Raw genomic sequence first — 23,966 nt, 5'->3', positions numbered from 1 at the left:
TGTTCTTTCAGAACCCCGATCTGACCTTTGCCCAATTTAAGGACAGGGCCATAAGGGTGCTCCGTGAATCTGCAACCAGTGGCGCTATAAACCCCCGGCGCCCTGCTATCACCTACCACCAGGAGGCGGCGCCCTCCTCTATGGACTCCGTGGAGGCTGATGCACAGGCCCTGAACCAAGCCCCGTCGAAAGACCTGCACCACCAAGTCCAGGAGCTGACCAGGAGCGTCGCGGCGTTGACCAGGACCGTCCAGGCGTTGCAAGTGGACCCGTCAAGACCCATCGAGCTGGCTTCAAGTCCGGAGGATGTCCCGTGGCGTCGACAGAGGAGGATCCCGTCGTTCCGAGGGAGGCCCACAGACCGCTACGCAGAGGATGGACAGCCCATTTGCCGTCGTTGCAACCAGCCCGGACACATTTCCAGGTACTGTAATTTAAACGTGTCCAACCTGGGGCAGAGGGCCGACCCCCAGGCATAAGATCACCAGGCCCTTATAATTGGCGTGATAAGTACGTTGGGGGGCGCCCGGTTTTACCCGTGGTGCTGGACGGTATCCCCATGAGCGCCTTGCTGGATACTGGGTCGCAAGTAACCACAATCCCTTATGTACTTTTTAAGCAGTATTGGACTGATGCTGATATCACACGGTATCCAGACAGTAACTTGAGCATCATCGCCAGTAATGGCTTACCCGTGCCGCAGATGGGGTTCAAGGAGATGACCATTAAAATTGGTAAAGTTGAACTACCGGCACAGGGAGTGATTATTGTGGACATTGACCGTCGTGAAAGTCACCCTAAAATAACTGTGGGTACTAATGTAATTGAAAATTGTCTTTCAGAGGTAATTGTAATTCTGCAACAGGTGGCGGTGAATGCTAGTTCCAGCCAACAGAGTCCTCAACAAGGAGATAAAAGCCCTGATGAGACGGCAGCAGGTAGAACTGTCTGGTGGTGAGATCGGTAGCGTAAGACTGAGTGACCCATTCCCCATTTCCATGCCTCCCAAAAGTGAAATGATGATCTGGTGTCGGACTGCAATCGGGTTGAGAGGTAGAGACTACCAAGCCATGGTAGAACCCGTGTACTCAGACAGCAGGCCCACCATTTTGACAGCCCGGGGGGTGGTTGATGTCCGTCATGGGAGGGTGCCCGTCCGCATCCTCAACATTGGAGAGAGGGAAGTACACTTACCCAGGTACGCTACACTCGCCAAACTGTTTGTCGTCGAACACAAAGCTATCAGGGCCGTGGAACCCTTGCCTCCATCTCCTCAGGCGGAGGGTAATGGCTCCCAGAAACAAAAGGAGGACTGGTGCCAGAAACTCCACGTGGGTGCTGACTCCACTCCCCTGCACCAAAAACAAGGAGTCTACCGGGTGGTACAGGAGTACAAGAGAGTCTTTAGTAAGCACCCGCTAGACTTCGGCAGAGTAAAAGGGATAGAACACCACATCCCCACAGGGAGCCACCCACCAATAAAAGAGAGGCACAGACCTGTACCCCCTGCACATTATCAGAACGCAAAGGGCATGCTAAGAGAGATGAAAGAAGCTGGGGTTATTAGAGACAGCTGTAACCCCTGGGCAGCCCCCTTGGTTCTGGTCAAAAAGAAAGACGGCACCATGAGAATGTGCGTGGACTATAGACAAATCAACCGTATCACCCACAAAGATGCATATCCGCTGCCTAGAATAGAGGAGTCTTTAGCCGCACTAAAATCTGCTAACTTCTTTTCTACTTTGGACCTTACTAGCGGGTACTGGCAGGTTCCTGTGGCAGAGGCTGACAAGGAGAAGACCGCCTTCACCACCCCGATGGGACTGAGTGAGTTCAACTGTATGCCCTTCGGGCTCTGCAACGCACCAGGGACCTTCCAGAGGCTGATGGAATGCTGTCTAGGGCACCGAAACTTCGAGACGGTCCTCCTTTACCTGGACGACGTGATCGTCTATTCGAAGACCTACGAGGACCACCTAAAGCACCTGGCCGAGGTGTTCGAAGCCCTGGCAGGCTATGGCCTGAAGGTGAAACCATCGAAGTGTCACCTGCTGAAACCAAAGATCCAGTACCTAGGGCACGTGGTAAGCGCGGAAGGAGTGGCCCCCGACCCTGACAAGGTCACGGCAATCAAGAGCTGGCCAAGCCCCTCGAACATCAAAGAGGTGAGACAGTTTCTCGGGTTGGTAGGCTACTACCGAAGGTTCATCCCCGGGTTCACTAAGATGGCAGCTCCTATGCAGGACCTCCTGATCGGACAGTCTAAGTCCCGAAGTCAAAAGCCACCCTTCAAGTGGGATCAACCGGAAGAGGAGTCCTTCCGCCTGTTGAAGATGGCCCTCACGGGGGATGAGATCCTGGCCTACCCTGACTATGGCCAGCCTTTTATCCTCCACACAGACGCCAGTAATGTGGGACTGGGAGCCGTACTGTCCCAAAACCAACAGGGCAGAGAAAGGGTGATCGCGTACGCCAGCCGGAAGCTGAGACCCACCGAGAGGAACCCGGAGAATTACAGCTCCTTCAAGCTAGAATTCTTGGCGGTGGTATGGGCCGTGACGGAACGCTTCAAGCATTACCTGGCCTCCGCAAAGTTCACCGTGTACACAGACAACAACCCGTTGACACACCTGGACAATGCAAGACTGGGTGCCCTGGAACAGCGGTGGATGGCCCGTCTCTCCAACTATGACTTCGTGATTAAGTACCGGGCCGGCAAAACCAATGTCAACGCAGACGCCCTGTCGAGGATGCCTCACTTACCTGAAGGTGACGAAGACCCAGAAGAGCTGGAGGAGGTAGAACTCCCCGCGTTTCACCGGTATGGAGCCACTCAACACTCTCACCGCGTGAAGGAGGAGGATCTAACAACTGTGATGATGAATCCCCTACCTCACCACAGCTGGGCCGAGACCCAAGATAGTGACCCTGCAGTCCGCCTGGTGAAAGATCTGCTGACCCGGGAAGACGCCCGCTTAGATCCAGATGCCCCAGAGGAAGCCAAGCAGCTATGGAAGGAGAAGAGCAAGCTGTTCCTCTACGAAGGCAAGTTGTGCAGAAGGATTGTCAACCACCGGACGCATGAGCTGACCTGGCAAGTCGTGGTCCCAAGGCGAGATGCAGCTATGGTCCTGGGGGCTTACCATGACAGAGCGGGACACTTCGGTTGGAAGAAACTGGAGTTCCTACTAAGAGGAAGGTTCTTTTGGGTCGGCATGAGAGGAGCAGTAGAAAAGTGGTGCAGAGACTGTGGCCCTTGTCACCTGAGGAGGAAGAACCGCACCAGCCAGAAGACACCCTTGAGGCCCATCGTCACCACGCAGCCTCTTGAGCTGGTAGCTCTGGACCACGTCAAATTGGCTCCCAGCCAGTCAGGATACATCTATGCCCTGACAATCGTGGACCACTATTCCCGTTTTCTAGTGGTGGTCCCGGTAAAGGACTTGACAGCCCAAACAGCGGCCAGAGCCTTCCAGCAATATTTCTGCCGTCCACACGGGTATCCGGAACAGGTCCTGACAGACCAGGGTCCAGCGTTCGATGCTGAAATCTTCCAGGAGTTCTGCAACCTCTATGGCTGTAAGAAAATACGGACAACGCCTTACCACCCCCAAACCAACGGGATGTGTGAGAAGATGAACAATATAGTCATTGATCTCCTGAAGACGTTGCCCCTGGAGGAACGCAGCATGTGGCCAGAAAAATTGCCGGACCTGGTAGACATGTACAACAACATCCAGGTGAACGCTACAAACTGCACCCCGGCTTACCTGATGCGAGCTAGACCAGGTAAGCTGCCCGTAGACCTGGAGATGGGAGTCCTAATACCTGAGGACACCTCCCCGGATGCGGACTGGGATACGGAAAGGCAACTGCAGTACAAGAAGGTACAGGAGAGTGTGGAGAAGAGCCTGGCCCAGGTGAGAGAGAAGCAAGAAAGACTCTTCAATCAACACGCCCCTGCTAGTCCCCTAGAACCTGGTGAGCAAGTCCTAAAGCGAAAAAGAAGGCTACATAAGTTGGACGACCAATGGGAAAGGGAACCCTACACCGTACTGCAGTCTGACCACGACAACCCAAAGGTGTGCGTAATCACCAAGGACGGAGGAGAAACCACTAGCACCGTCTCCAGAGACCACCTCAAAAGGTGCCCCGAACAACTCCGTAGTGCAGAAGAGGATCAGAGTGACCTTGAACCCGCAGAGGACAAGGAAGAAATGATCAGCACCGTTCTCGGAGAGTTCCCTCAGTCCTGGACTCGCATAAATGATGCCATAGTGGTACCTGTCCTGCATTTCCTGCAACCGACACAGCAACAACCAACACCAGAGCCGGAAGGTGAAGAGGAGCAAGCGGTTCCAGAGGCAGAAGAGCCTGTACCAGCAGCCCAGGAGAGTCAACCCTCTGCTGACAGTGAGCCTGCCATGCCTGCGGTAAGCCAAAGAACCCGCAGACAGCTGCCTGCCCTACCTGTACACCCAGCTGGTAGCTGTACCCCTAACGCTAGTGGGGAAAGCCAGGTTGGTCCACCACCAGACAGTGGGCTACGTAGGTCAACCAGGAGCACAAAGGGACAGATACCCGCTCGCTGGAAAATATAGAGTGTACTAAAATTGTAAATAACCCTGTTGCCAAATGTTGAAATGTTTGCCAAGTTACCTGCGTGATTATTAATAGCGTGTTTCAGTTTCTTGCAGCAACCGTAAGGACTCAAAGGTTATGGACTTTTATAACCGGGACTTTGCATGGACTGCTTTCGGAGCCTAACCCAGGAATGAACTAAGACTGTGAAGGACTTGGGGTAGGACAGACCCCCACCTGGTTAAGGCTCCCGTTGTACTGGTGATATGGACACCCGGTCACAGACCACACTGTGACCTAAAGAACTCAATTTGTGCTTCATTTTCCTGATAATGTTTTATTGTTGTGCATATTGTCTTTGTGTATTGTTTAGTCCCGGAGTACTAAATTTCACTAGGGGGGAATGTGTCACCCTACCTGGATGCCACAAGTGTAATAAAGCTGTGTCTGAGAGCAAGGGGGAGGTTCTCTGGTCAGGGGAACATTAGCATGCAATGCCTCCTGTCTCAGACCAGTAGGGGGAGCAGGCTGCCCCTATAAAAGCTGGTGCTGAGGGCAGGGTTAGAGAGAACTAGACGACCTATCTGAGGATTCAGGTCCCAGAGCAGAGAGGGTCAGTTGTATTGTAACCTAAGAGGAAGTGTGGCAGGAGGAGAGCCACAAGCCAGAGACAAGAGGCAAAGAGAGCCTGTCTTGGCAGAAAGAGGACTTAATTTACCAGACTTTGGTGTCTGAGGCTGGAAGGATTCCACATCCCCCAGCAGAGAACCAGTCCGCAAGGGACTGTACATTCCTTGGCCTAAGAAGCCTGGAGGCCCTGCCACAACCGAAGGGACCAGTAAAGCTGTACAAGGCTGGGAGCAGAAAGGAACCCACGTCGCAGGCCATACAGGCGAGAATACACGGAAAGCTTGGAAACGTGGGCTGTTACCCTATAAAGAGGAGATAGCCAGAAGGAGCGCAGAAAGCATGGTAGGCCTACACTCTCACCCTGACCAGGGACAATTTCCTCGTTGCTCTCAGACATCCAGGTCCCCTCCTAGCTGGGACTGTTTGTGGGTCAGTTTGCCTGTTTAGTAAAGACCCTGGACTGCAACCTGTTGTCTGTGTGCTCCTTGCTCCTCCAGCACTATCAGCACCGGGACCCGCACTACCATCACTCCCAACATCCACTACACTGCCCTGGGGCCGCACTCTTCCCGTGGGGAGTCACATCACCTCAGCTGCACCAATCATCAGCCCCAGCGGTCTGCATGCAGCGGCGGTTCCTAATAACCGCAATCCACGGGTGGCGTAGTCGGACATAAACATCAGTACATAACGGACTACCACTGGCCTGACCACCCTGAGCCACGGAACTGGGTTGCCACTACTACTCCCACCGTTTCCCTATTGCCCGGATCCGAGTGCCCCACGGCCCAGGGGGCGAGTCAGATACACACTATAGATAGTTTCCTTTTTTTACACAGCCAAGTTTACAATGTCTAGAAAACTCCTAGGAAGGATCGGAATAAGTTTTCATCGGCGTCAATTCTTCTGAGACATGTTGTATTGTTAGGACCATCAATGACAAGCAGTGGCATTAGGGCATCCTATGGAGGAACCTCCGCCATTGTCTACAGTGTTTGCATTTGGCTCACGATGTGACCCGTCGGTGACATTTGGGATGTAGAATTAGCAGAGGCTTACTAGATCATGAAAGTCAATATTTTTACAAGCAATGCAAATGGCTATTTAAAATTCCTGAGATCTGTTGGTTTTCCGCCCTCCGCTCTCTAACAGGCAAACATCATGCAGACATATCAGACGGCGTCCGAAACTTAGACATTTGTCTTGTTTGTATAGACTGGCTCACAAGCATAGAGCCCTGTACAGACCTAACTGCCTTATATTACAAGGATTTACTCATTACAGGGGTATTCCACATTGTGAACATTTATTACTTATTTTCCCCTATTCACTGGATAGATGAAGACTTGTAGATTGGTGCCGATCTGATCACTGAAAGTGATTGAGCCTGTGGGCATCACGCCATTCATTGTTGAAGGGACTGACAGAGACCGACAAGCACATGCCTAACCTCTGCTCCATTCACACAGCGGTTTTGGATCCCTCGTTCTGGTGATCGGTGGAGTTCCAATGGCCAGACCTCCACAATCTATCAGTTATGACCTATGCGGTGATGATGGCAGTGAAAGGGTCTTTAGTACCTGCCTCCTCCTCTGAGTATTGTGCTTATCAGAACATACTCATTTGGAGTACAGATGATGGCAGTGAATGGGTCAGCATCTGTCTCCTCCTCTGAGTATTGTACTTATTAGAACATACTCATTTGGAGTACAGATGATGGCAGTGAATGGGTCAGCATCTGTCTCCTCCTGAGTATTGTGCTTATCAGAACATGCTCATTTGGAGTACAGATGATGGCAGTGAATGGGTCAGCATCTGTCTTCTACTGAGTATTGTGCTTATCAGAACATGCTCATTTGGAGTACAGATTATGGCAGTGAATGGGTCAGCATCTGTCTTCTACTGAGTATTGTGCTTATCAGAACATGCTCATTTGGAGTACAGATTATGGCAGTGAATGGGTCAGCATCTTTCTCCTCCTCTGAGTATTGTGCTTATCAGAACATACTTATTTGGAGTACTCTAGATGGCAATCATGGGTCAGCACCTGTCTCCTCCTCTGAGTACCATGCTTGTAAGAGAATACTCATTTGGTGTACGGATGATGTCAGTAAAAGGGTCAACATTTGTCTCCTCTGAGTGTTGTTCTTAATCAGAACATACTCATTTGGAGTACTGTTGATGGCAATCATGGGTCAGAACCTGTGTACTCCTCTGAGTATTGTACTTGTAACATTGATTTGGAGTACAGATGATGGCAGTGAAAAGTTTTGGATTCCTCATTCTAGTGATTGGTGGGGTCCTCCTTTATCAGTTATGACCAATTCAGTGATGATGGCAGTGAAAGGGTCATTGGTACCTGTCTCCCTCTCTGAGTATGTGTGCTTATCAGAAAATACTCATTTGGAGTACTAGTGATGGCAGTGATGGGTCAGCACCTGTCTCCTCCTCTGAGTACTGTGCTTGTTAGAGGATACTCATTTGGAGTACTGTTGATGGCAGTGAATGGGACCAGCATCTGTCTCCTCCCCTGAGTTTTGTGCTTATCAGCACATACTGATTTTGAGTACAGATAATGGCAGTGAATGGTTCATGACCTGTCTCCTCTGAGTATTTTGCTTATCAAAACATGGAAGAAGAGTCCATGAGGACTGGGCTCCAGCACCAATGAGAAAATATTAAAACAGAACTTTTACTGTGTAATTAAAAACATAGTGATAAAAAGCTATGAATAAGGGTTGCTAACCTGAAACGCGTAAGTTATGGATTCTTCATCTTTTTCATATTTTTTGCTTTTTCTCACCATGCTTTTAATTGCACAATAAAGTTATGTTTTAAGATTTTCTCATTGGTTCTTGAACCCCGTCCTCATGGACCCTACTTCCATTTCTGATCTGGATACCAGTGTGGTGTGTTCCTACACTATTTGCACCAAATTCTGACCATACAAGGTCTATCAGGGTTCCTATGTGAATACAAGTGGTTTTCACACTTAATTATCCTCCCTGGAAGGTGAGCTGATTAACATTTTTCTCCTTCCCTACTTAAAAAAACATTACCATGTGGAGTACAGATGATGGCAGTGATGGGTCGTCTCCTGTCTCCTCCTCTTCACTGCCATCATCTGTACTCCAAATACTAGAGCTGGAGACCACTGCTTTAGGTTATGTCCATGCTGATTTTTTTTTTTTTTTATTGTAGTAGTTTTTGGAACTGAAACTGAGCAGAAACTCTCCAAATCCCCTTCAAAAACCCAAAAACTCCTCAAGATCTTGGACTTTGTGCTCAGTTTCTACTCCAAAGACTCAATGGGCAAAAACCCTTCCATCGGATTTGACACAATTTGTGCCTCTAAATACAGAGGTTTTGTGCATGGCCGTGTAGATCACACTCGCTAAACTTGGTGGAGATCATCTCAGAAAAAATGTTAAACTCTGAATTGGTTACTTTTAATACTCAAACTCCAGATACCAAATGAGTAGGTCAAGGTCATCCCATGCATTACTCCATGTTATATTTCTATTCATAGAGAACACAGGAAGGCTCTCTTCACGTGGAGAAAGACAAGATGTCAAAGCGGCAGGAAACATCTCAGAATCCCACATTATCCAGGAGGAAAGACCTGTGGACAGCTTGGAGGAGACACCACCAACCACAACTACATCTACTACTACTTCCAGGACCACAACTCCCACTACCACCACCATAACGGAGAGCACCACTACTACAACATCCGCTACAAGTACCACCAGCCCAGAAGACTCAGTGACTTTGCTTTCTTCAGCAGGACTTGGCGTTGATGCAGAAAACAACAATAAAGGTATGGATTGTGTATACTGTGTGGACCCAGTGTTCTTTTTTTTTACTGTAAAAAAAATAATTTTTAAGCAAATTTCTAAATGTTTTGACATTTTGCAGCTGCAAAAGTGTCCAAAAAATCCTTAATTTTATTGAACATTTAGCTAAATAATTACAAATCCATTAGATTTACTGCCATTCGCTCTGTCAGCTTTCTCTGCTCTCCCCTCACTTCTTTTTATATTAGAAATATCAGCAGAGAAGTGGTTATACACAGATCTCCGCATTGTGTATAGGAGAGAAAGCATGTACAGTCCCAGGGAGGTCAGAGAAAAGAGGCTGCAGATAAGGAGGAAAGCACATGAATAGGAAATTGCAGAATAGAAGCAATGATGAAAATTCTATATTGGCTACTAAATACCTTAGCACTCTGCCCATACACAGAGTTCACATGCAGCCTATGTTACTGGGAAAAGAATAAAAGAAAAAAAATCTGAAGCTTAGTTCAGGCTGCATATGTCATGTCTGAGTTCGAATCCTTGATCCTGTGCTTTGTGGTCGGCTTCTCTATCTGCTGAGCCACAGCAGATACACCTTTTCTCTGCGTGTTTATTGTCTGTTATCCTGGCTTTAGTCTTTTAAGGTTAACAGGTGTTTTCATTTGTCTGCCCTATCACCTTTCGGATGCGGCTTTATATACTTTCCCCCTGCTGGTATTTCCTGCTGGTGATAGGCTCATTTGGATGTCCAGCAATGCTGCCGTTGTTTATGTCAGTCAGTGAAAGACCGGCTAGGGTTTATCTCTGCAGATTATGCTTTTCACCCTGCACCTATCTTCTGTTTCTTGTTTAGGAGGTAGGAGGCATTCTGTGTAGCAATACGTACCTCATCTTCTCATTTTGTATTTTGTGGTTTGTGCTACTCACTCTGGGATCTCTTTCTGTCTCAGCACACTTTCTCTTCTGTAGGTAATTTGCACTCTGCTCGGCCCTCTGGTTCTTCAGGAGGAATGTGAAGCGCTCGATGGCCTTTCAGGCAACATAGGTCTGAGTGTCCATAGTCCAGTCTGTGGTTAGGGCTGTCTCTGCTCACGGAGGAACCACTAGGGAAAGTCGGGACAGGATCTCTAGTCTGTGCAGGAACCGGCTGCATCAGTTGCAGTTTCTACTGTTTTACCTATTTTCCTGTGAGAGTTGTTCCATAATCACAACAGCAAACCAGGGGGTCTGAAAATGAATGAAGATTGCAGACTGAAACTTAGGCAATTAGATATATAAAAATTCACTTTTTTACAGTTATATGAAAAAGTTTGGGCTCCCCTATTAATCTTAAGCTTAATGTTTTATAAAAATTGGTGTTTTTGCAACAGCTATTTCAGTTTGATATATGTAATAACTGTTGGACACAGTAATGTTTCTGCCTTGAAATGAGGTTTATTGTACTAACAGAAAATGTGCAATCTGCATTCAAACAAAATTTGACAGGTGCATAAGTATGGGCACCCTTATCATTTTCTTGTTTTAAATACTCCTACCTACTTTTTACTGACGTACTAAAGCACTTTTTTTGGTTTTGTAACCTCATTGAGCTTTGAACTTCATAGCCAGGTGTATGCAATCATGAGAAAAGCTACTTAAAGTGGCCACTTGCAAGTTGTTCTCCTGTTTGAATCTCCTCTGAAGAGTGGCATCATGGGCTCCTCAAAACAATTGTCAAATGATCTGAAAGCAAAGATTATTCAACATAGTTGTTCAGGGGAAGGATACAAAAAGCTGTCTCAGAGATTTAACCTGTCAGTTTCCACTGTGAGGAACATAGTAAGGAAATGGAAGAACACAGGGACAGTTCTTGTTAAGGCCAGAAGTGGCAGGCCAAGAAAAACATCAGAAAGGCAGAGAAGAAGAATGGTGAGATCAGTCAAGGACAATCCTCAGACCACCTCCAGAGAGCTGCAGCATCAACTTGCTGCAGATGGTGTCACTGTGCATCGGTCAACTATACAACGCACTTTGCACAAGGAGAAGCTGTATGGGAGAGTGATGCGAAAGAAGCCGTTTCTGCAAGCACGCCACAAACGGAGTCGGCTGAGGTATGCAAAAGCACATTTGGAGAAGCCAATTTCTTTTTGGAAGAAGGTCCTGTGGACTGATGAAACCAAGATTGAGTTGTTTGGTCATACAAAAAGGCGTTATGCATGGCGGCAAAAAAACACAGCATTCCAAGAAAAACACTTGCTACCCACAGTAAAATTTGGTGGAGGTTCCATCATGCTTTGGGGCTGTGTGGCCAATGCCGGCACTGGGAATCTTGTTAAAGTTGAGGGACGCATGGATTCCACTCAGTGTCAGCAGATTCTTGACAATAATGTTCAAGAATCAGTGATAAAGTTGAAGTTACGCAGGGGATGGATCTTTCAGCAAGACAATGATCCAAAACACCGCTCCAAATCTACTCAGGCATTCATGCAGAGGAACAATTACAATGTTCTGGAATGGCCATCCCAGTCCCCAGACCTGAATATCATTGAACATCTGTGGGATCATTTGAAGAGGGCTGTCCATGCTCGGCAACCATCAAACTTAACTGAACTGGAATTGTTTTGTAAAGAGGAATGGTCAAAAATACCTTCATCCAGGATCCAGGAACTCATTAAAAGCTACAGGAAGTGATTAGAGGCTGTTATTTTTGCAAAAGGAGGATCTACTAAATATTAATGTCACTTTTCTGGTGAGGTGCCCATACTTATGCACCTGTCAAATTTTGTTTGAATGCAGATTGCACATTTTCTGTTAGTACAATAAACCTCATTTCAAGGCAGAAACATTACTGTGTCCAACAGTTATTACATATATCAAACTGAAATAGCTGCTGCAAAAACACCAATTTTTATAAAACATTAAGCTTAAGATTAATAGGGATGCCCAAACTTTTTCATATAACTGTATGTTAAAGGTGTCCATGGAAATGAGGTGACATAACAATGCACCAAACTGTTGGCCACACCAAGGGTGCACCATAGCTCCCTCATTTGCATATGAATCAAAAGTTATTTTCTCAGGCACTGTACAGGTAGATTGTTACTATGGGTTTTATAGGGGCTAAGTCCCCTACAACACCATATAGGCCACTGAAAATTAATTTTTTAATCTTTAAGCCCACGGCCCCACTCTCCAGTATTCGGTCAGTATTTTTTCTCAGGAGTGGGACCCAAAACCAGGAGTGGGTGATAAATCCAGAATTGGTGACTTGTTTCTATTATACCTTTTCTCTGATTGTTCCTGACCTGGTTTTGGCTCCCACTCCTGAGAAATAATACTGACCAAATACTGATAGGGGGGCCGTGGCCTTAAGCTACGTTCCCACAATGAGTTTTTGGTGAGTTTTTGACGGTGCATCCTTTTGAAAAAAACACAAGTAGCCTTAGTGGGTGCAGAAATGCTGCAGAAAATCTGCAACATCAAAAACTCACCAAAAATCTCATCGTGGGAACATAGCCTTAGGGTATGTGTAGTGAGGGGGTGTGTTGCAGTCAGCTGCTCCTGAATTAGACAAGCTGTGCTGTTGCACCCCTCCTGTGCCCTTATCCCACTGAGAAACTGGCATGAATATACCCAAAGTTGCAACAAAATTTTGCAGCTTTTCAAAGCACTTTATTCCAGAATTCTGGCAAAATTGTTTCGATGAATCAAGCCTAAGGCCACGTTCTCACGATGAGCTTTTGGTGAGTTTTTGATGTTGCAGATTTCCTGCACCCATTAAGTAAAATAGATTAATTGCATTTTTTTTTAAAATCTGCAACATGAAAAACTCACCGTGGGAACGTAGCCTCAGTATTTTTTTCTGAGTTTTTGGAGCAAAACTTCCAAGTTTTTGGGGAGTTTTTCAGTTTTTAGAAGAATTTGGAGAGTTTCTGCTCAGTTTCCGCTCTAAAAACTCCTTGATAAACTCTGTGCGCACACGGCCTTAGGAAATGTTTGTGTTATACATTTACGTCATTTTTCGTTTTCAGAAAATATACTGATTTGGGAAATAAAATTTTCATTTTCAATGAAACTAATAGCCGAAAAACAAATGGAAAGAATTATTGTTCCGGCTCTTGGAGTATGCCATAAAATACGTCCTATGATGATTTAATCCCAAAATCTTCAAGATGATTAATTCTTTCCTGGAGAGGCGTGCCAGCAGTAAAAGGAAATTTCTAACTTGTATCTGACTTGTGTGATTGATTAAGAGAAAGTGACATTTATTTTCTAAAAATCGCTTGCAGACATTGCTGTGTTTTGTGGCGCTGCAGTTGGATCAGATATCCTTTTTACATGTCAGCTTTCAACATGTAGGATTAGAACAGTGTCTGTAATGGATTAGCAGCATTTTCTTACATTGCTGACTTGTTAGAGGCCATCTGATCTGATACATTGTATATTATATAATATATCATATGAAACATAGTTACACTATTTAAGTCATGTTTAACAAGGTTTTCCAAAAATCCCAGACCCCAGGTACAACTTGTTTAACAAAAAATGCTTTTCTCAACCTCCTCAGAGTCACCAAGCTCACTGATTGGCTGCAGTGCTGCCGATGTAACGTCAACACTGCGGACAATAACAGCCAACGGGAGCTGCAGTGGAGATTCAGCGCTGGACCCGGTGAGGGTGATTAAATCCCAGTTTGTTGGTTTTTTTAAACAAACTTCAGTCTGTGGATCTGACAAAACATCTGATCGCACTCGGACCAATGTTATTCTATGGGGCCGTGCACGTCTGACTTTTGTACTCAGACTGAGTCTGTCAGAGGAAAAAAATCGCAGCATGCACAATTTGCATATGTAAATTGGATTGCACTCGGCCAAGCAAGTAAATGGGTTAGTGGGAAAAATCGGAAAGAAAAATGCACTGACACAATGGAGAAGATGGAGACATTGTTTTTTTCCATCTTCTCCATTGTGTCAGTTTGTGGAAATTTGACCGCACTCGGATGTCACCTGAGTGTGGTCAAATTTCCACAAACTTACACAATGGAGAAGATGGAAAAAGACAATGTCTCCATCTTCTCCATTGTGTCAGTGCATTTTTCTTTCCATTTCCTCCTCATCTGAGAATATCGGATCACACAATGCCGACACTAAGTGTGATTAGCATAATTGGATCAATTTTCTCTGATGAGAGAAAATACGCTTTTGTGACCCTAGCCTTATAGTGATTGTGCAGGGAAAAACAGTGAAGGCGACTAGTGGTAGTGCTGTGGTCCCTTTATTTGCAGTATCAGAGGTAAAGTCACACAGATCATAAAGTAAGGTCATCACTTAATAAAAATTGGAAAAACTTTTTCCAAGGGGGTCATCTGGGAGTTTACTATTGATGGCTGATTTATGAGTCCCAACATTATATATTGAATGGCCTAAAGATAAAAACAAGTCTTAAAAATAAAAGTAATTTTAAAATGTCTAAAGTGGGTTGCCAATGCAAATTTCAGAAAACTTTCTATTGATTCTATGCTATTTCCACGTTACCAATCCCCATCTCCCCTACACTACTTAGTCCTTCATGTTTACTAGCTAATTTTCTCTATACAGTGCTATAATGATCTAAGCAATTGATGGCTATAGTGTCAAGATGAGTAATGTAAGGTATCTTCTCTCAGTCAGAGAAGGAGAGTGTGAGGGCACCATTGCATCGGTGGAGGCACCCAAGAAGCATCACAGTTATGGTCGTAACGAAGGAGCTTGGATGAAAGACCCAGCAGCAAAGGATGAACGGATCTACGTCACCAATTATTACTATGGAAATAATCTGGTGGAATTCAGAAATCTTGACAATTTTAAACAAGGTCAGTTGTTTCACAGAAGGTACAAATTTTGGCTTCACATTTAAAGAAGACCCTTCACCAAGTCATAAGTGGCCAACTTTTGCTCTTATTTTATTCCCCTTGCTCTCCTGAGTAGTTTTTCTAAACACTTCATACGGTTCCTGAGATGCTAACCTTTACATCTACAATTTGTTTTGTCTTTACCAGGTGGGCATGGCTTACAGGATCCTCAGGGACATTGTCTTTATGTTGCCTCACATAATTACCATATGATTCATGCCCCCATTGATAAAAAAAAAACATAAAAATTAATTAGCACTGAATAAAAAGACCCAGTCAGGGAAGAAGTGGAAATAAAATAAGAGAGAAAACTGTCCACTTTTGACCAGGTGACAGGTCCTCTCTAAAAGGCTCATCTCATCTTAAATTGCAAAGCATTGAAAACAATAATTCAGTCCTCAAATGGTTTGCATCAGTCAGTATTAAGGGCCCTTGAAATGCCGATCAACTTGTTATATCGTTGATTGGTACTCATTGCGGGAAGAATTCAGTCCATGTAGACCCACCTCCAGTCTCCATACATAGGGACCATCAGTGATGTCACCACCAGTTTTGAGGCTTTACTTTACAATCTTCATTTGTTTCACAGGTCGCTGGAGTAATCTCTACAAGGTTCCTTACAACTGGATCGGAACAGGACACGTGGTATATCAAGGAGCCTTCTATTACAACAGAGCTTTTACCAAAAACATCATTAAGTACGACCTGAAGCAACGCTTTGTGGCGGCCTGGACTCTTCTGCATGACGTCATTTATGAAGACACCACTCCATGGAAATGGAGAGGACACTCAGATATTGATTTTGCCGTAGATGAAAGCAGCTTATGGGTCATCTACCCATCTGTTGACTACGATTACTCTCAACAAGAAGTCATAGTCATCAGTAAACTTGACCCTAACGACTTATCGGTGAAGAAGGAGACCACGTGGAAAACTGGCCTCAAACGTAATTCCTATGGAAACTGTTTTATAATATGTGGCATCCTTTATGCCGTTGATGTCTACAACCATAAAGAAGGGCAGATCTCCTATGCCTATGATACTCACACAGATACTGACGCAAATCCAAAGTTGCCTTTCATTAACGAGTATGCCTTCACAACTCAGATTGACTATAACCCCAAAGAAAAAGTACTATACGCCTGGGACAATGGACACCAGCTGACATACAAAGTGAACTTTGTTGACTGATTGAATTGATAGCTTGTTAGGACGTAGGTCAGTCCTCTACAAAAGAAAAGCACTTTTACACATCAGTTATAACGTGTTGCTTGGGGAGCAACTAAAGTATTATCCTCTGGCTGTTAAGAGGTGGAAATACTCTGGCCAAGACAAGTGTAATGGCCGCGAAAATGTGGTATGTGACTAATCCTTTGTTAAGAAACTGAACAAAAATTGTAAAAGTGTGAATGGACCCGAGATGAATGGCTCAACCGCATAAAAGAAAGCCGGTTTCTCTCTCGACATTTTGACATCTTATATTTTTAAGTGTAGCCCCCAATGAAAGAGATTGAACAACCTTAACACAAAACAAGATTTTTTTCAATGGACCACCAAAGAGTATACTGACACCCCGCGCTTACCATATTTGTAGTAGGATTATTCCAAAAACAGCTACATTTTGCTGAAAGAACATTATATTATAATTTTGTAAAAAAAAAGCTAATAATTTTAGATGTATTGATACATGAGATGGTTGAAGTCCTTACCAATTTCCCTACACAAATCTTGACATTTTGGACCATAATGACCATTTTCCATAGCAGATTTATTAAAAGGGGTATCTCAGATTTACTTTTTCTAAGTAAGAAGGCTATGTTTTTGAAAAATCCCTATATTTCTTCCTTATGGCACCGACTGAATTGAACAATGCTTGGCCGAATTTGCCTATGTTCTCAACGTGGAGAGTCATGGAAGACGATGCCAGACACCTCTTATGGCAGTTTATCTCCCAAGAGATCAGCGGTGATCATGATCCTGATCCATGATGTCGGGGGACATCCATAACGCCCCCAAAATCATAAGATGGTCGGCCAGTCCTGTCACAATTGTCATATTTAATGTGCATGGTGGCCTTAGTTCTGGATTTGGCTAGACAACATCATGAAGGACCCATAAGAGGAGCTTCTTCCATAGATCCATCCTGATCCCACGGTATGTGGAGATATGCACCAAACGTTCTCTACAACCAATACTGTTAGAGATGAGCGAATAAATTTGAAAGACCCTGGTCCAACAGCTACATTGGTATTCCGTGGCCACTCGAGGGGAACCCTGAGAACCAGCACCTACCTGACGACATCTATGACTCCTCTTTTGATTATCTGGCCAATTGTGACATCCAGTGTGCATTACGTCAGAATAATGACATCTTGCCAGGCCGGCTAATCAAAATAGAAGTTGTAGATGACGTCAGGTAGGCAGCAGTTTGCAGGGCTCCCATTTAGCGGCCACAAAATAATCTACCGGTTGGATCAGGGTCCTGCAAATCGATTCGCTAACCTCTAGATACTGCATAAATTGAGGAAGACACATCTTGTTGCATCACCAGATGGATCTTCTCCACTAGTTGTAGCGGCATGCCTCAGTATACTGTAAATGTACATCTTTTTGTGCATATATCACATTCATTACACACATTCTCTCTTTTAGAGCATAAAAATAACTTTCTGTACATATTCCTTCCAGAATGTGCTTCACGAATAAGCCCTCTTGAATCGAGACACCTTTCTTCAACTTAGATAATTACAGTTCCCCTTCGAAATTGACAAACAACTCAACTTTTTTTGGGTGACTGATTTCTTGTCTGTGACAGTTTTAAAATGCAATAGGCTGAAATGACTACTTTCACCTGTGCGTTGTAACTCAATAATTGGGTGTTAACAAGCAAAAATAAAGCCAAGTCCTGAAAGAATGATGGTCCATCGTGCCAGATCATCGACGCCAACTGTATTTTCTCACAGTCTTTATGCCTGTAGAAATGTTTGTGGGGTTTTCCAACTTTCCTCTTTGGTTTTAGTTCTTCTAATCCACATGAGACAGACATTTAGCACATGTAACAGCTGAGCCTGTTTTCCTCCAGTTGAGTTTATTGTGACTTACATATAGGGAACACATTGATTTTTGGGTTTTTTCGGTAAGGTCCTTAGAGTTTTTGAGTTTCTAATCTGTATTCAATTACAGAAGGTCCATAACATTGATTACGCCAGCAGTGGCCACCATCAATGACTGTAGTACCTAGCATGTTCTTTAACATTTGTGAACAATGTTTCTCACAATGTTTCGCACAGTGTTTCGCACATTGCTTCTGCTGAACACACTTGCACCCTAGGAATAAAGTGAGTTATGGTTTGAAGGGGCTGTCCATTTAAAAAAAACAAAAAACTTTTAGATGTGTTCATAACATTATTAGAGGGGATGTCTGGGTAAAACCAGTTATTGCCTATCCACAGGATAGGTGAAAACTCACTGATTTTTGGGACCGACCGCTGGGACCTTAAACCATAGAATGGGGATTTTTTTTTATCTCTGATGGAGAACTTTTATTCTTGTTCCAAAATGAAGTGGCAGATAGGATGCCCAAATCCAGCTCCATTCCTTCCATATGGACTGCCAGAAAAAGCAGAGCGCAACCCCATAGTGAATACAGAATTTCCCATTACTGAGATAACACATGGTAGGTTGTAGAGAAGGATGATGTCACGTTAAACAGGCTGCGCTGCGGTAAACGAGAAGCCTTTTGCATTCCAAAATGGTTCTTTATTGTCCCAACGCATTTCAGCACCGAACTTGGTAAAAAAAAAAACAAGTGATTAGAAAAAGAAGAAAAGCTCACTGAAAAAAAAGAAGAAAAGCTCAGCGTAAACAAGTAAGTAAAGGGAAATCCAGCATAGCCATCCATCGATAAAAAGGCCGTCTTCTTCTCACTCCTCCCCTCGCCATAGAAGTTTAAAAGCACCAACAGCCATTTATCTCAGTAATAGGAAAATCACTGAAAACAAATTTTCCCCATCAATTGAGAGTGAAAGATCAGTCCAGGAGGAGAAAGAAGCGGATTTCTCTGATGAGATATATGACAAAGTTTCTTATTTTCCTGTGTTCTATTAATTTATGATATAAAAATGAAAACGGCGGTTACTCTTCAATGCAGTGCATTGTTGGGGGTCCCAGCTTCTGAGCCCCATCAATGTAATTTCCTGACATGTTTAGGTGACCAGTGACAAATTTCTAACATTATGACTTCCATCAACCAAGAAAACTCAGCTTAATATGTGACACTGCAGATTGGCGAATTAGCTGCATTGCTACGACGTGACGCCTGTTCAGCGCTTAACATCCTAAATGTTACATTTCACTGTTTTATTATTGGTTCTTGAGAAACTTAATTACAAAAGAAAGACAAGTTAATTGCTTCCGGCAGTGTAAGGAGTGTGTTATATTTCGTGGCCTCCATCTACAAAGGACGCCATCTGTAACCACTTTGGACACATCTAAAGAACAGTGAGAGGACAAGAGGACAAGACAAGGATGATTCAAACAAAAATAAACTTAAAAACGGTTGCTGTTGTGAAACTGTTGCTGTACGGAGATGCCATATGGCGGTACAATATGGGTGTGTAATTTTGAACATGTTCTTTATTGTCAGTCATGACTTATTAGGAGACTGCAAATGATTTGTAGACAGCCGGAAACTTACTTCATCTTTCATGTGATTCCTTTGGGCTACATTGCCTTATTCTCATAATGATACATAGCTGATAACGCAGGACAGAGAAGTGTAAAGTGAGACTCTTCTTGTTGCGAAACGTGTCGGCAAATGGAGTTTCTGGTTGGCTTCTTATCCTGAGTCATGTGGCAAGGCTCGATAAAGGGTCGATATTGACTCTTAGGATTGCTACATCGAATAAGTGGCACCAGAGATCAAGTCTTCTTCTTTCTGAAGAGGCAATTTGCATATTTCAATTACCAGAGGAGCATGCATGGCCTATAAGTCTCCTTACACTGGCTTGGCACTCTTCGGAAGAAGAAACGTTCTCTTCTTTCTGGACACACAAGCTGAGTAAAATCTTATCATTTCACTGAACGCAGCCTGACTTTACTGCCAACACTAAGATCGAGTTCATACAAGCGTAAGTCATGGTCTGAATAAGGACCATAGTGCCTGGACTGATCGAGAGTCTCCTGGCACAAACGTACAGTCTCATACGAGGCTGTAAGTTCGGATCGGGAGACCAGCTGTCAATTGTGGACCAATTTGCTCATGAGAACCTTGCCTAATTAGTATAAAAAAAATTCAGCCACCTCGCCCTCTTCACTCTGCTGAATAATTAATAAAATGCCATTTCCAGGTTTTGTGTTTCTTGTATGTGTAAATGTAAAAATAGCATATTCGTTTTTATATTATGCCATGCCGTATTAAAAATGTTGAATATATTCTTTATTGGATGTAAAAATATGTAAAAAAAAAAAAAACGTATCTTATTTTTAAAGAAAAAAGTTCCTTGGATGTAAATTAGGATACTGCTTTACCATTTGTATATAACATGTGCATTCATTGGATGAATAATTTAATGCGAGTCATTCACATTTTCAGTACTGCTGCTTAAACCTGATTTCGTTACCCTTTCCCGTACGAGTGATGTCTGTGCTCAGTATAAAGCGGTTACAACGAATATGGCGTATTTCATTTTTATTCTATTAAAAGTAACTTATGAGTTATTATAGAGTTGACATCTATATGTTCTGATGAACCATAAAAGAAAGTAATAAAATTTTAAAATATCAGTCTAAGGATTGAAATTTTTCATCAGTTGCATTTTATTGATCTGGCTCATTATTGTGGGACACACCCAGATTTTTACAGTATGGGTTTATACGGAAAGAAAAAAAATCAAACCCACTCATGGTGTGGTTGTATAAGTTGTAGAACAACATTAACCTTATATATAATTATTATAAAACAATCTCAAGCCGACTTGGTGGATGAATTAGGTGTAGGAAGATCGATCTTGTGTAAGCCTAGATAGGTCCACCAGGGTTTTCTCCACCGTTATCTTGATAGTATCAAGCCATCAGGTCACTGGTCTTCATCTTCTCCATGTTCCTTCTCCATGTTCCGTCCATGATGTCCTTCTCCAATGATTGCTCTCTTTGAATGATATGTCCAAAGGCAAGTCGTAGCTTCGTGATCCTTGCTTCTAGTGACACGTCTGGCTTGATTTGTTCCAAGATTGATTTGTTTGTTCTTCTTGCCATCCATGGTATTGATAACATCCATCTCCAGCACCACATTTCGAAGGCATCTATTCTTCTTCTTCTGTCTTGTTTCTTTATCGTCCAGGTTTCGCATCCATATGTTACCACAGAAAAGACCAAACTATGTACGAGCCGTGTCTTCATCACCAGTGAAATATTCCATGACTTGACCTTGTCCAGTGACTTTATTGTTGATTTGCCCCTAGCTATTCTCCTATTGACTTCCGGTGTCATCTCTGCATCTTGACTGATCATTGATCCGAGTAGGCTGAAGTCCTTTACAACTTCTAGTTCATCGCCGTCCATCTCAAATGTGTCTTGGTCGTACCTGGCAGTAGTCCATATCTTTGTCTTCTGTGTATTGAGCAGCAGTCCCGTGTCCGAGCTTTCCATCTTGACAGTCTGTAATAAGTCTGTCATTCCCTCTCTTAATTGTGAGAGTTGCCTGGCACGACTTTATTATACTGGGGCATTAGAAATTACATGCTTACTATGCAGGGCGGGATGAAGGAAGTCGCGAGTGCACCTTTTCTGCACGCCGAAGAACACTGGGACCGGAAGTTACAGTGACTCTCCGGTGCCAGCGCTCAATAAAATTAAAGTCAGTGCCCATCGAAGCGCAGAACAGTGCAAATGAGCGACGGCAGGCAGAATGCGAAGGGTGGGATTTCTGGCCGCGCACCTTATGTCAAAGGCACACAGTGAAGAATGGGGAGGGAGAAATCTGGTACAACGAAGAGAGTAGGCAGTGTTATCTTCTGGGCAGCTTACGCCCCATAGCCTGGAAGATCTAATTAACATAATGCGATAAAAGGTGAATTTTACAGAACAAGGCCTCATCCAGGAGGCATACAGGTATGACTAATTTAAGCTGTATACAACCTGTATGCCCTTAATAACAGCTCAAAACGCTCAAAGGGGTGACAGATTCCCTTTAAGATTGTGAATGATTCATCCAGCAATTTTGATTACTTATTCTTTATTGGCATGTCCATCCTTCCTGAAATATTGCCAGGTCAGTTTTACCATATAGTGAACATGCTGACTATATATATATATATGATACATAGAAACAGGTTTTCCACAGACAAGCCATTCAGTTTATCAGGTCCCAGAGGAACCCTGGACTTCACCTTTTAAACTTTATTCAAGTAATTGATTAACAACATGGTCCTCTGTGTCGAATCCATGAAGTAGCTGCTGGCTGGTGAAGTGAGTTGGCAGAGAAAGGTCGATTAATCTGGTTAAAAACAGTAATAGCAAATACAGGACAAAATCAAGTAACAGGGACAAGGTCAATGAGGTAGCCAAGATCAGAACGAGTCGTAAGTCAGGCGAAAGGTAAAGTCAGTTCAAGGTCTGCATCAGGATTCAAGTAACCAGGGTCTGATATTAGAGCCACAAGAGAATCAACCAGAGTCAGTATAAACTTGTAACTAGCAACTCCTAATATTATTCTGGTAGTCTAAGTAGAGAGTGGTGCTTCCCTTTTGGACACATCAGGGAGCTTATTCTGCCTGACTGAGTGACATCACCAGTCAATTGACCATGATGTCATGTCCATCACCAGTGCAATGAACATGGGACAGAAGCAGACTTTGCTCCAGCAGGTCCAAGTGGAAATGTGACAAATCCGATGTACCCTGCTGAGACATTGAGCTTTGATACCATATTCACATGTAAAGCGCCATGGAATAAATAGCGCTATAATAATAAATAATAATAATAATATGCTAGTTAGCCTGGAAGTTCATTGAGTCATATCAATGTTCCTTAAGAGCATTGACGCACTTCCAATGCATTTCTAGGCTAAATTACAGTGGCTGTTTTATGAATCCACACTAGCACATCGCATTACTGCAAGACAGTTGTCATTTTTATTGTTGTTCTACAACTTCTACAATCGTACCACTAGTTTCATTAATAAAATTGTCTAGAAGGTTTGGCACTAATGCCCCCCTCGTCCCAACTGAAGGCTATGAGACATGAGTTTTCCTAAAAAATGCAGAATATATAGCTCATTTTAATACAGATATGCATTTTATTAAGGATTTTTGAATGGGATTGAAGGTAAAAGTGTGACTTTTTGCTGAAGACTCAAAACTTTGTAAAATACTTGAAACTCAGTACGGGCAAGAATGTGGCAGATATAAAGTAATGCACCTAGGACACCGTTATACTGGGGATAACAGAGCAAGACGAGGATTTTAGATGTTAAAATTAAAATCTGGCTTATTTTCATACCAAGGACCTTAAAAATGACTTTATGTGGAGGAGAGGTGAATCAATAGAGAAAGGTTCTTTACAGTATGAGTACTTTAGTATGCCATACAACAAGAGGTAGTAATGCCAGATAGTTTGATGTAATATCTAAATAAAGTCCGAAGGTTAGAAATATTTTAGCATTGAATAATGTATAATTGATGTAAGAAAGGTTCAACTTGGTGCACATGTTAATAACTTAATCTTAAGAGATTTAAAGAGGTTTCCCCCTACTTTAAAAGTTATTGTCAATGGGTCCAGGGTGGGGTAAGAAAAAAAAAAATCCTATACTCAACTTCTAGACCATCGCCGCTCTTCCACAATCTCTACTGTGTCCACTGCTGGTCCCATAGCATCAAAATCTATAGGGGGCGTCACAATGACCGCTTCCTCCATGTGTTGATTCACAAAAGCTAGCAGGCGACGCAGTATCGTGTACGGAGGAGCAGTTCTGGGCCAGGAGGTGAGTAAAGTTTTTTTTCTTTTTTTCACCCCACTCTGGACACATTGACAATAACTTTTCAAGTCTAGGAAAAAACACTTTAGGTTAAAAAGTGTTTTCTGTTTTTTTT

At 43.7% G+C, this 23,966-nt stretch overlaps 1 protein-coding gene across 1 annotated transcript in view; it reads left to right on the top strand.

Annotated features, from left to right (window-relative positions):
• Positions 1-20,661, top strand: part of OLFML2A (olfactomedin like 2A) — a 97,185-nt gene extending 76,524 nt beyond the window's left edge. Inside the window, exons 6-8 of the mRNA XM_073639815.1 lie at positions 8,741-9,031; positions 14,653-14,838; positions 15,467-20,661. Of these exons, the coding sequence (XP_073495916.1) occupies positions 8,741-9,031; positions 14,653-14,838; positions 15,467-16,068 (1,079 nt within the window). The 3' untranslated portion in view covers positions 16,069-20,661. The remainder of the gene's footprint in view (positions 1-8,740; positions 9,032-14,652; positions 14,839-15,466) is intronic.
• The last annotated feature ends 3,305 nt before the right edge of the window (positions 20,662-23,966 follow it).

The sequence above is a fragment of the Phyllobates terribilis genome, unplaced genomic scaffold, assembly GCF_046119375.1.
Source record: "Phyllobates terribilis strain yellow unplaced genomic scaffold, ASM4611937v1 Scaffold_7__3_contigs__length_470593459, whole genome shotgun sequence".
Classification (NCBI taxonomy): Eukaryota; Metazoa; Chordata; class Amphibia; order Anura; family Dendrobatidae; genus Phyllobates; species Phyllobates terribilis.
The sequence above is the reverse complement of the archived record's forward strand: the minus strand, read 5'-3'. Positions and strand labels throughout refer to the sequence as shown.